General features: G+C 40.6%; 1 protein-coding gene across 1 annotated transcript; it reads right to left on the reverse strand.

Moving 5' to 3' along the window:
• Window positions 1–5,642: 5,642 nt before the first annotated feature.
• Window positions 5,643–14,067, reverse strand: LOC128505562 (histamine N-methyltransferase-like). The gene is made up of 7 exons (XM_053476066.1): window positions 14,003–14,067; window positions 13,483–13,625; window positions 13,009–13,061; window positions 12,776–12,883; window positions 7,205–7,332; window positions 6,465–6,558; window positions 5,643–6,374 (listed from the first exon to the last, which is right to left on the reverse strand). The coding sequence occupies exons 2-7, from the start codon at window positions 13,605–13,607 to the stop codon at window positions 6,019–6,021; spliced, it is 864 nt and encodes a 287-aa protein (XP_053332041.1). The 5' UTR covers window positions 13,608–13,625; window positions 14,003–14,067; the 3' UTR covers window positions 5,643–6,018.
• Window positions 14,068–14,278: the final 211 nt, after the last annotated feature.

A 14,278-nucleotide genomic window follows, 5' to 3' on the forward strand; every position in this document is an offset into this window, starting at 1 on the left:
AGCCTAGAGTTGTGCACCACTTGTACTTGATTCAGTATAGAGTTAAAGCTGCATGTTGTACGTCTGTGTTTAAAATTTGAAAAAATTATACAAGGTAGTACACGATGAACCCATTTTCCAAACCATGTTTTTGACTTGTCCTGGATCATTTAGGACACATAAAATAAATATTTATATTAGAATTATTTAGACTGGTTCAGGTAGGTACCGCTGCGGAGTAGCCCAGTGATTCGTCATAGACATAAACAGGGAGAAGTAGATGCTCCGGTACAATATTCTTCCACACGACGCAAGTAGTTCTGTTTATTAACCGCCAAAAGTTGACTGCACCTTTAAGTTAACGTTAGCCATAATAAGATTGCTGGAGGCGATTTGATGTTCATTACTTTCCCTATCTGCATAGTAATTTGAGAACATGAGGTATTTTTAGCATTTTTAGCGTTTTAAATTCATTTATCTAGTTTTGGCATCAATGCATTGTGCTTTGGAAAAAAAAACATCCTTACAAAGAAGACTTCTTTTTGACTGAAGACAGACCAGCGGTGTCAGGAAGCAATAGCCCTTATAAAGCATACTGGCTGATGAGTCAGTGGTAAAGGAAAAGATGAAGTTAACACTCTGTCGCCAGAAACTACTGAATGACCCTAAAGAGTCAACTGATATTCTATCAATTTTTCCATGATTCCTGGATATACTAGGCTTGGTATGTGACACTTAAAACATATAAACAGGCAAATAAGAAATCAAGTGCTATAGTTGTTCTGCAGTAACAGAGATGTGTTAGGTAAAGTCAATTCCTACTGTGGTACCTACTTTAATTATATTTGGCAGATTGATCAACACTACAAAGTTGTTGGAGAAGTGGTCTACCAACCTAAAACCAAAGGTTATTGCACAGAGCCTTGGCCTCACACAGACTTGTGAGCTCCACGAACTTATCCAAAATGCTGAAGCCACTGAAGTTGAAGAAGGTATCTACACTTTAAATTTTTTAAGAGGAAGTTATGAATTCATGAAAGCATAGCTTTATTCAGATCTATAGAGATTAATGTGTCAAAAAATCACAAGTACATATAATTTCATATGCAACACAGACTTGCAATGGGATAAACTGACTGAATTCATCGGTTTCTCTAACATTTCTACCCTGATCTTTTCACAATGGCCTAGTACAGGACTGCATATTTGCAGTTTGAAATTGTTTTAATTTGGGAGTCTGAATAACAAAATCATCTTTGATATGCTGTAGGTAAAGTTGTACTGTATGACTTCAGTTCTGTATCTGTAGAGGTTTCACCTAAATTCATCCACACATCTGTAGCCATCAAGACAAGCCATGAATGTGCTCTTATACTGTATCTGTGTTCAGTATTAACTAAAGTACTGTGGTTAATGTTTTTACATTGGGACCTCTTCCAAGTCTAGCTAAGTCAAGTGATTAGGAGGTTATGCTCAAACCCTTCTGCTTATATACCAAAAAATTTGTTTCTTTTTGTGTGTATGTGTCCCTAGGTTGAGATAGCAACATGTCTTCCATTCTGATCCTGGTTCACCTTTTGCCACCCTCAAGTCAAGGCCGGAAGAGACCGGAAAAGATCTCAGCAAGACATGCATGTGATCATCTTGTTCATTAAGATCAAGTTCATCAAGGTCAAGCTACTTATTTGAGCTGATCAACATGACAATATTTTATATATTTTTTTCATCGTGTGAACATGAACTTGCTTATTTCTCAGACTTGCTTGTTTCCCTTAAAGTTCACTTGTCCTTCAAATTGTTGTACTTGTGCTATTCTTTTCTACCTAGCACATATTATAATGATCTGTTGGAATGTCCTGGAAGTATGTAATATAGAAACTTTAGTGGAAGACATAACAGTATCTTTCTTTGTGGTATTTATTGACTTTTAACTGTTAAGTCACATTGGCACTAATGTGTTTTCATTCTTTCACAGACTGGTACCAGTATCCAAGGGGACTTGGAGCCTTCAGCCATATCTACTTGCTGTTGAGACAAAGAAAAGTAGGGTCCATTCTTGGTTCATTGTAATTGACCAACATACTCTAACCTGTAAGGCTTCTAATTCAAGCTCATGTGTTAATGAGCTTTTCAAAGCTCACTTTGTTTTTGGCATCTCATACAGTTAGGAATTTATCAATATTAAGTAAGTCCCAGGGTGGCTGAGTTGAGAGCGGGGCAGATAATTTGTTTCATTTGTAAAAGGGTCATACTAATGCCAATGCCCTTACAAGGGCGTTGAAAACGTTATGTTTGGATAAACATACAGTGCATCCGGGAAGTATTCACAGCACATCACCTTTTCCATATTTTGTTATGTTACAGCCTTATTCCAAAATAAACTAAATTCATTTTTTCCCTCAGAATTCTACACACAACACCCCATAATGACAACGTGAAAAAAGTTTACTTGAGGTTTTTGCAAATAAAAAATATATAAACTGAGAAATCACATGTACATAAGTATTCACAGACTTTGCTCAATACTTTGTCGATGCACCTTTGGCAGCAATTACAACCTCAAGTCTTTTTGAATATGATGCCACAAGCTTGGCACACCTATCCATGGCCAGTTTCGCACATTCCTCTTTGAGGCATCTTTAAAGCTCCATCATGTTGGATGGGAAGCGTTGGTGCACAGCCATTTTAAGATCTCCCCAGAGATGTTAAATCGGATTCAAGTCTGGGTTCTGGCTGGGCCACTTAAGGACATTCACACAGTTGTCTTGAAGCCACTCCTTTGATATCTTGGCTGTGTGCTTAGGGTCGTTGTCCGCCACCCTAGTCTGAGGTCAAGAGGGCTCTGGAGCAGGTTTTCATCCAGGATGTCTCTGTACATTGCTGCAGTCATCTTTACCTTTTATCCTGACTAGTCTCCCAGTTCCTGCCACTGAAAAAAATTCCCCACAGCATGCCACCACCATGCATCACTGTAGGGATGCTATTGGCCTGGTGATGAGCGGTGCCTGGTTTCCTCCAAACATGGCATTCACACCAAAGAGTTCAATCTTTCTCTCATCAGACCTGGGAATTTTGTTTATCCTGGTCTGAGAGTCCTTCTGGTGCCTTTTGGCAAACTCCAGCCGGCTGCCATGTGCCTTTTACTAGGAAGTAGCTTCCGTCTGGCCACTCTATATAGGCCTGATTGGTGGATTGCTGCAAAGATGGTTGTCCTTCTGGAAGGTTCTTTTCTCTCCACAGAGGACCTCTGGAGCTCTGAGAGAGTGACCATCGGGTTCTTGGTCACCTCCCTGACTAAAGCCCTTCTCTCCTGATCGCTCAGTTTAGATGGCCAGACAGCTCTAGAAAGAGTCCAGGGGCCTGATGTATAAACGTTGCATACGCCCAAAATGGGCATAGAAATATGCGTACGCATTTTTCCACGCACATATCGGGATTTATAAAAAATAAACTTGGCGTAAATAAGTGCGCACCGTAAAGATGCTCTTGACCGTGCGTACGCACTCTTTTAAAAGAGTATGTGTTTTGGTGACACCAACTGGCCCAAATAGCAACAACTATTTAAAATAGTCATCACCCAATTAATCAAATTGCATCAACCTGAATTATCATTATCAGCATTCTTAACCAAGTGCAAATACTTTGAATTTACTTTTTTTTAATGAATGGGCTATAAAAAGGTATGTGCGTATATAACATATCATCATAATGGATGCTCTAGCGCTGTTAGAAGACCTTGCTAATGACGCTCTACAGAGGGAGCGTGTTTTCAGAGACCGTGAAGATTTCCTTGCTCATGATGATGATTGGCTCATGAGCCGATTTCGATTTCCAAGAGCCATTCTCTTGGAATTGTGTTCTGAATTACGGCCAGTATTGGAAAGACCCTCGTGGAGAAACCGCGCTGTGTGTTCAAGTACAAGTGGTGTTGTCTTTTTAAGTTATTTTTTATTTGCATATGAATAAACAGGAAAATCGACTATTTTAATAAACGTATATCTTAAATACAGCTGCATCTATTGCTAGATTTGTCACTTGGATATTTTAGGACTTTCCACTTCCGCGGAATTTGAATTGGTTGATTTAAATTATCCACAATAAAAAAGCAGAATTTTAAACAGACAAAAACTTATATAATGTGTAGATAAATCAATTACTTAGCATCGTCACCGCAAATCACATCCGTATCACTTTGGAATTCTGGAAGAACTCCACTTAATCCTGTTTCCCCTATAATCGCGCCCACCCTTACATTAAAGGCTGAGAGATCAGTGATTCCTTGACCACCACCAGTTGTTACAACACTGCGCCTGTGTGCACATATTCTTTTTTTTAACGACTACTTTTAAGTCTGACCATTTTTTTTTTGGTCTCTTGGACTGTGCGAGGCACCGATGTAACAGCATTGACTGCTTCTGTTACTTGCTCCCATTCTACCATCTTTCTTTTATTTGAAATTCCCGCAGAGAGCCCACCAAATAAAACTTTTTTTCGGCCCTCCACCTCAGACAGCAGTACCTCCATCTCACAGTCGGTAAAGTTTCTTTTTTTTGCTTTTCGTTTCTGTTCTTCCATTTTTAGCCAACAGATCAATGACAATTATTGGTCGTATTAATATGCAGGGAGATCATACATATTCAAAATAGGCGGTCTTAACCTCCAAATATGGTTATTTCAGGAGGAGATTGGGGTAAGCTATAAGCACGTGCACCTACGCACAATATTCAGATAATTGTGATTTATAAAGCGAACCTTGCACAGGTTCTGGCGTACGTACGGTTTTATAAATCTGAAAACTTTTGTGCGTACGCAAATTCTGCCTTATGTGTGTACGCACATTTTAAGGATGAAATCTACGCAAAGTTTTATACATGAGGCCCCTGGTGTTTTCGAACTTCTTCCACTTACAGATGGAGAGGTCACTGTGCTCATTGGGACTTTCAAAGCAATAGAAATTTTTCTGTAACCTTCCCCAGATTTGTGCCTTAAGACAATCCTGTTTTGGAGATCTACAGACAATTCCTTTGACTTCATGCTTGGTTTGTGCTCTGACATGATTGGATGATCAGGGGAAACAGGATGCGCCTGAGCTCAATTTTGAGCTTCATGCCAAAGTCTGTGAATACTTATGTACATGTGCTTTCTCTCTTTTTTTTTTCTTTTTTTTAGAAATTTGCAAAAATCTCAAGTAAACTTTTTTCATTTTGTCATTATGGGGTGTTATGTGTAGAATTCTGAGGGAAAAAAAAAAATTCAATCCTTTTTAGAATAAGGCTGTGACATAACAAAATGTGGAAAAAGTGAGAAGTTGCACACACAATGACACAATCTCAATGACAAGTGAATTAAGTATAAAATGAGTATACAGTTTGTTGTTTGTTTCTTTTTTTTTTAAAAGGGTAAAATATTAACGGTGTAATTTAGAGAGAGTTAGTTATTAATTGTAGTCTACTTTAATTGTAATTGTAGTAGTATCAATTGATGATAAACACCTCTGGAGAAGAGAGAAATTGTGGTAGAGTAAATTTGAAGTTCTTCTGAACAGAGTTAAAATGTAGCAGTCAATTTTATTTCATGTACTTTCTTGTTTTGGGGGCTCATAAATAAACAAAATGCTCCTTATTCCATGACAAATCAGACAGATAAAAGGCTTTGAGATGGTGTTACATTTGTATTTGGTATCTGTTTATTCAAGCTCTCAGCATGAATTCCAAATGCAAGTGAAGGTGGGCTTTATTTGACTGGTATTGGCCAATACAACTGTTTAGAATATTTTCAAAAATTAGTATACACACAGTGCTGGCCAGCAGAGGTGGGTAGTAAGGAGTTCCATCTACTCTGTTACATTTAACTTTTTGAAAAAAAAGTAGTTTTACTGCAACATGCTTTTTACTTTTATGTGAGTAGATTTGTGAAAATTCGCTCCATGTGTATTTTAAAGTTCTGGCCCTATGCGCCGATCAGCAAGTGCCGCAACGTCAAGATACACCATGCAGAGAAAAACTTGTCCAGCAGCTGGTAAAGCCTAACGTTCAGGCCCTATGCGTCGATCAACACAGCCTCCAAGCTACAATCAAACAGGATTCTGCCGTTTACTTCTTGGCTGTTGTCTGGATGTTTAAGAAACTCCAGCACTCTATCCTTCAGCTCTGGAGGAGCAGTCTTACTGAAGTCAATCACCTCAGTCACAAGGTCCAGTTTCTCCTCTCCTTTTATATCGCCAGGTGTGAAACACTCAGTGACGTCCAGTGGGGAGTGTAACTTGTACGTTTGATAGGTGATTTTTTTAGAATCCAGATAACTCTTGATCTCTTTGGTTGAAATATTCAGGCCAAATCCCTTCTGGTACAGTTGATCTTCAAAATCATAAAATAGTCTGGCCCATGCACTTTCAGCTGCAGGAAACATCAAGCATTAATAAGGGTCTTAATCAGTAATTCCCTAACCTGTGCCATGGGTAAATAAGGAAATCAGTGTCTGCATACCTCTGGCCAGAATGACAAGGATTTTCCCATCTTTGTGCAGTAAACTCTGGTAGAAGGAAAGTGTGCTCTCCATATCGTCCACATAGCACAGCATCTATAAAAAAACAGGAAGATCAACTTAATGTTGTTATTCTTTTGTTCATGGCTTAGCAAATGACATACTCTTAACTGGTGTAACATATTAAATCATATTAAACCATTATTTTATAACTTTTTAATGTCAGTATTTAAAAACTATTAATGAGCCAAAAAAGCAATTCCAAGGTTTATGCTTATCACTAGACTGTTGCTCAAGAACATAAATATACAGTATCTCCTAAGAAACCTGAAGCCAGCAGCTCTGCTTCACGCACATAAGCTAGGAACCATGTTAAGCTATCACCATCATTTTCCCTACAGTGAATACAACACTTGTTCTGTCTTTGACCATCACCTTCAAACAAGCTGAAGTATCATGAGGACACCTCTCCGATACAACTTAAGACAGGGAGCCCTAATATATCAACTTGAACAGAAATCTGATCATACTCTCCTGTGGCTTATATTACACCAAATATTTTAATATTATACACCTGTGATTGGCTAGCATCTTCGTTCTTGAAACACAAAAGTGGAAATAGAAGAGAAAGCCATCTTTCTTTGAACCAAATTTCTAATAATAATAATAGTACACAAAATGTTATTGAAATATAAAGAAATGAACAATAAAGAATATTCAGACATACTGTACATGCACAAACCTGAATCATGGTAATGAAGTGCATTTTTTTCTCATTTCTCTTATCCCATTCAGTCTTGAATTCTGTTGCAGTCATTTTATTCCACCTGAAAGTAGCATAATCAAGGCCTGGTGTCTTCAATAATAAAGCTAGAAAAAAAAAATCCAGCATCAGTACATTTAAAAAATGTGATGTGGTTTAAATATACAGTCTTATGCAAATGTTTAGGCACCCCTTAATAAATAACAGATTTTGGTGATTTTTAAATTGAAAGATGTTTCAATTAAGCAGCTCTTTTAAGACTCTAAAAATTAAATCTGTTAATCCTCACAATGCTGGAGAAGATAGCAAAGTATTGTCAGCTTTCAGTTTCCACAAGGAGAAATGTAATTAAGAGATGGTAGTTCAGTGGAACTGTGGAGGTCAAGGTGACATCTGGAAGACCAAGAAATCTCTTGGAGAGAACTGCTCGTATGCTGGGCAGAACAACAAATCAAAACCCCTATTTGACTGCAAAAAAACCACAGATTTAGCAGACTCAGGAGTTTTTTTAGTCACTTTGAAATTGTCTCGGGTTACTTTGCTGTAACCCTGTTCCCTAAAATAGCAGGAACGAGATGCTGCGTGAAAACTCTATGGGGAACATCTTTTTGTGTTAACGGTTGTGAAGCATGTGTGTGTCAAACATACCAAATTTTTGGCTTATATACCCTCGGTCAGGTGACGTCATCTGATAAAGTGCACCTGCAGGTTATAAAAAGGAGTGAACCAGAAACATCCTCAGGTCAATTTTGTCTGAAAGGACGTCTAGTCACGCAAGCAGCGTGGCATTGGAGCGCAGCATTTCGTTCCCGCTTTTTCAGGGAACAGGGTTACAGCGAAGTAACCCGAGACGTTCCCTTTCAAAAGCTACACTCGATGCTGTGTGAAAACGCTATGGGAACGAGAATACCAACACCGCTGCACTGCAAGTGTCTGGGCCCCCATGGTTGTGTTGCGTGTGCGCACAATAGCCAAGGAGGTCTCAGACCTGATTCGAGGATCTGTGAGCCCGGAGTAGCATGAACTATGCGCCTTGTGGGCTAGGGCAATAGCATCTCTCACCCAAAGTGACAGCGTTTGTCTAGTGGCGGCTGCCCCCCGGTTGCAGCCACCACTAGACAAACACATAGCATATGAAAAGCTGCCCTGACTTACGCCACTGGCTAGTGCGGTGGTTGTAAATCTGAAGAGCACATACTGGACACAGTACGTGAAGTCTTTCCTGCTCCGAAGCTGTAAAAGGACAGGACAGAGGACAGAATGCTTCAAGAACAACTGGGTGCATGGTTGAGAATGGAACTTTCGGAAAATAGTTTGGGTGAGGATGCAGAATGGCCTTGACAAGCCCAGGGGCAATGTCTAGGCAGGATGGGGAGAATGACAAAGCCTGCAGATCTCCAATTCTCTTCAAAGAAGTAATGGCAATAAGAAAAAGCGAACATCAAGCTTGAGAAGAACAGGCTTTTGACTCTAGTGGTTTAAAAGGGGTGTCAATCAGACCTTCAAGCACAATAGCTAAGTCCCACGAAGGGAGTGTCGCTTTAGTCGGCAGCCTCAATCGTTCCACGAATAAAACGGGCAACTATAGGGTGCTTTCTCACAGAAACTCCATCGGTCAGAACATGACAAGCCGAAATAGCATATGTACGTTCTGAGAGTACTAGAGACAACTTTTTTTTACAGGAACTCCAGCACTGAAACAATTCGGCAGTGGACTGGGTATACATGTTTTGCCATGCACCAATTTTAAAATACACTCCATTTAAGGGCATAGGTTTTTTCAGTGGAGGGAGCCCTAGCACGTAAAATAGTTTCAATTACGCTGACTGGAAGACTAGCATCTCTTAATTGGTCCCCCTCAGGGGCCAGATGTGAAGGTTCCAGAGCTCGGGCAGGGGATGAAATATTGTTTCCTGTGTCTGAGACAGAAGATCCCTCCTCACTGGAATCACCCACATGAGCCGTCAAGGAGAGATATTAGATCCGAGAACCACATTCTGGTCGGGCCAGCTATCAATAAAAGGTGCAAACCCTGTTGACGAACCCTCGGCAGGACTCCCGGTAGCAGAGCTATTGGAGGAAACGCATAAAGGTGTAACCTGGGCCATGTATGGGCCATTGCGTCCAGACCCAAGGGAGCCAGAGAGGAGTCAGAGAGCAGTAAAGGGGACATTGTGCTGTTTCTTGTGAGGCAAAGAAGTCCACCTCTGCCCAGAAGTAAAAAGACTACTTTGGGGTGGAGTTTTCATTCCCTATGTGTCACAGCTTGTCTGGAGAGCTAATCTGCTCCCACATTCATATGTCCCGGAATGTCAATTGCCATAAGGGACAGAAACTTGTCCTGTGCCCAAAGCAGAACCTGGTGCGCTAGCTTGTTCAAGCGGCGCGAGTGCAGTCTGCCCTGGCGATTTAGGTACAAGATTACCATAGTGTCCACCCGCACTAGGACATGGTAGCCTCTCAACTGCTGAAGGAAGTGCTTCAGGGTCAGAAATAGAGCCATCATTTCGATGCAAGAAGATGACCTCTCCAGCTCCCTTGGGCTGGACGGCCATCTAAGACCGCACCCCAGCCCGTGAGGAAAGCGTCTGTCGTTAGCATCTTGTGACAACAAGACCGACCTAGAGTGGGACCCAAAGTCAGAAACCGGTGTCAGAACCACATAGAAAGGGTACGAAGCCCCGGGCGCGTATTCCTTATTTGTCTCTGGGGATTGGCCCTTGAGTGAAGTCCCCTGGCTCTTAGCCACAACTGTGAACAGTCACTTTCTGGTCTAGTTTGATTTCCCTCAGGGTGTTGAGAATGGATTCGACACGAGCGGGAGACACCTGTGCATTCTGATAGAATCTTATGTGACACCCAAATATGTTGTCCTCTGAACAGTAAAGAGCATGCTTTTCATGGCATTGAGTCTCAATCCTAAGGAACGGAGATGAGCTAGGACGACATCCCGATGTCAAAGCTAGCTCCTGAGACTGAGCCAGAATCAGCCAGTCATCTATGTAATTCAAAATACAGATGCCCTGGAGTCGTAAAAGACTCCGGAAGGCATCCATGCATTTTGTATATGTGCGGGGTGACAAAGCTAGACCAAATAGAAGGACTTGATACTGTAAGCTTCGCCCCCGAAAGCAACCTCAGGAACCTTCTGTGTTGTGGCAGTATGTAAGTATGCGTCCTTCAGATAGATTGTCACAAACCAATCCTTCATTTGGATTTGAGAAACAATCATTTTGAACCTGTACTTTTTCAGATAGCGGTTCAGCCCGAGTAGATCTAAAGTTGGACGCAGCCCCCCATTTTTCTTGGGAACCAAGGAATACCGACTGTAGTAGCCTGACTCTCTGTCTGGTAGGGGAACATGTTCTATGGCCCTTTTTCTAGCCAAGTCTGCAATTCAAACAGGCCGGAAGGCAAGATGGGGCCATCAAGAAAGAACGCCCGATCTTTATCCTTGATGTCTGTGAGATTTAGCCACAGATGCCTCTCCGCGGAGACCATAGCAGCCATAGAATGGCCGATCGCATGGGCCGTCTGCTTGCTTGCACGAAGACACAGGTCTGTGGCTCGCGTAATTCTAAAAACGTCCTATCATCAACAGCCCCGCCAGTGCTCAATTCTTTCAGCAAAACCGCCATGGTGTGCAGTGCAGCACCAGCTTGATCCACTGCCTGAAAAGCTTTTCCCACCAGGGAAGATGAGAGTCTACACAGCTTGGAGGGAAGTGTTGGCTTTTTCAGGGAGGATGATGTCCCAGAAGAGAGATAGCATCTCTTCTATCTGGGGCATCATCGTATAACCCTGAGCTTCCGCATCAACGATATTCGAATAAATGGGATGAATATGGCTTACTTCATGAACAAGCTAACTCATCGTGGAGGTTGCTAAAGAAGGGGAGAGAGCGTTGTTAAGGCTCCGCCTACCGGCCACCCGACAGAAACCTGTCTTTATTTTTGAGGGCTTGGGGAAGGCTCATTCCTGCAGCCAGTCGATATGTAGCCACTCGACCGCACGCGTTACTACTTTGAGTAACTTCTCATACACTCTGTCATCACTAGAGAAGCGTTCTAAAGTGGCAATTTCCATCTCAGCAGAAGTGAGAGAGGAAGTCTTTTGTGCCCATTCATAAGAAGCGCCAGAGCGCGCTTGAAAAGTGGACGGAAAAACTTCCTGATCTGGGTAGCGCACGAGAGAAAGGGAGGGGAGATTCCGTCTCATGCCCGCCAGATCTGCAGGTGAGCCCCAGGAATGCGCGCGAAGCACTTTAATCGGGAGTAGATCACAGTGCTCACACTTTCCCTAAAGCCCGAGGAGAGCATGATTTTTCCCCCAAACACTGGAAACAAAAGGTGTGGAGATCGCTCTCCGAAAGAGATCTATTACACGGAGGCATGCATCTCGCTTGAAACTCGGTGAATTAAACACTTTCCTAATTTGCTTGCACATGCACACACGCAAACACAAAGAAGTCCTGAAGACAAAAAAAATCTAAGGATGTTTCTGGTTCACTCCTATTTATAACCTGCAGGTGCACGTCACCAGATGACATCACCTGACCAAGGTTATATAAGCCAAAAATTTGGTGTGTTTGATATACACATGCTTCACAACCGGTAGCACAAAAAGATGTTCCCCATAGCGTTTTCACGCAGCATCGAGTGTAGCTTTTGAAAGGGAACACCAAAATTAGTTATATATCAAGGAGTGCCTAAACTTTTGCAAAAGGCTGTGAGTGCAGGCATCTTTATTGAAGAACAAAAACAGGTATGGTGGCTTGAGAATTATGATTATGCATGAACAGAACCTACCACAGGCAAAAATAAACCCAGTTATTGCAAAAAAAAGTGTGCATTTAAATATAAGTAATATTCAAAGTTATAAAACACTGTGAAACAGGAAACAAAGTCCTAGTGGCACATAGGGCTATTATCGCAATCCAAGTCTACTATATACCTTTTTATAATATACCCTTATACTTAACCTGCACCCTATACCCTAGAACATTATACTCAACATACAGTACTGTGACAAAGCCTTGAGACCACCCCACACCTGAATTCCTCATATTCAATTCAATTTAATTTTATTAAATGTTGTAAATTGTTCTAAAGAAATGGGAACGAATGTTTTACTGCAACCCACTAAAAATTCTACAAAGTACCCAAAGAGACAATTTAAAAATCGGATGTTTATGTAACAACCTCAGCCTCATTTCCGTGTGGCTTAACAAACAAAAGGCATTCATCTGAAACTGCTCAGGTACCGGGACTTCACTGAAATGAGAAACAAAAATTTGCCAAAAATGAAAGGCAAAAAGGTTCTTCCGAAAGCCTGCAAAACAATTTTAAAAATACTGCCTCGTCTGAGGCAAAATATGAAGAAATGAGGTGAACCTGAAAAGGCAACTGCATTGCATGTACACATACAGGAAATGAAACTCTTGCTTCCAGCTTCAATTTTATCGTGTAAGTTCCTATTGCTTATCCCCCATTTGGTGCAAACATCTCGAAGATAAAGAGCAACGAAAAACAAGTTTATATTTATTTTTACCCTTATATTTGTTAATCATGGGTTTGCTGGGTTCCACCACTTCATTTTCTACTTTGGCATCTGGATGCATTTCATGCAGCACTTTGAGAATTTCCAGATCGATCTCGCCTGTAACAAGATTCAAGCTTTACTACAAATAATGCAGATACATATATATATATATATATATATATATATATATACACACACACACACACGTTTTATTTTCAACATATTCTGATAAAGAGATCTACCTGATCCGCTACCCACTCCCATCACATTCAGAGTGGGTTTATCTACTCCAATGCTACACAAGTCAAAAAAAGAGTAAAGAGTGTTTTATTTTGCATTATAGCACAAATGCATTATAGGACACATTAAAGCATGGTATATAGTGTATTATGTGTGTAATAGAATGCTTTAAGAGAATGTTCTAGTGTGTGGAATTACACTTGCTGTGTTAATACTATTAAAAATAGATGTAATAGTTTATAGTGTATTAGTTGATCATCATAGTGTTATACCTCACTTTAGTGTATAGGCAGTTAATGTATGTCAGAAAGTGTTGCAGAGTTTATTATTGCAAATAATATTATTTCATAAGGGAATTAAGTAATAGCACGTTAAATAGACTATTGTTGTAAATAACAGAGGGTGTTACATAGGGGGTATAGAGATATACGTGTGTGTGTGTGTGTGTGTGTGTGTGTGTGTGTGTGTGTGTGTACCTGGCCAGGACATCTGGTAGAATTGTATGAATGAACTCTATCATGCACTCATGTTCTCTGGAATTCTTTAGCAGCAGCTCAAAGCACTGCAGATATTTGCCATGATCACTCATTATGCTCTCCATTTTTATATACTTTTCCCGCTGAAACACAGGAACATTGCAACATGGCTGTGAGAAAGTAGCTCAAACAGAAAGCATTGCCTAAACAGCAATTGCTGTTATTTGTTGGTCACACACACACACACACACCTTAAAAAATGAATAAGAGTTGAAGCAAATTTAACCAAAAGTACAAAGTAATTTCAAGTAAAAAAATATAGTTGCAACCTGTGCCATTGCCACAACCTGTGTGACTTTTAAGTGTCTCGAAGTTTACAAGAATGAAGCTTCAAGAATGTAAAGCTAACCCATGTATCATTTGTGAAGTTTGGACAAATATAAGCATCCGGTAACCACACACACACATACACGTACTGTGAGAAATGATCTACATGGTAAAGTAAACACAAATGACTTACTTGTCTTCTTTTGCTTCTTGTTCTGTGAAGACACAACCTGTTGCAGAAGTATGTGTGTATTAAGGTGTAGCTCCACCCATGTTCATTCCACAGCACCTTTTATTTATAGGACTGTTTTTTTGACTGTGGTGGTAATTACGCCATTTAAGGAAGCAAATGTAAAAAAACCGTTAGGGTAGTGCTGTTACACGGAATGAATCAGTAAGTATGAGTATAGTATAACTAATTCATATGGGTGTATGAATATAATAGATCTTGACATTTTCAAGATGGCCA

The sequence above is a fragment of the Clarias gariepinus genome, chromosome 17 (genome assembly GCF_024256425.1).
Source record: "Clarias gariepinus isolate MV-2021 ecotype Netherlands chromosome 17, CGAR_prim_01v2, whole genome shotgun sequence".
In the NCBI taxonomy this organism is placed as follows: Eukaryota; Metazoa; Chordata; class Actinopteri; order Siluriformes; family Clariidae; genus Clarias; species Clarias gariepinus.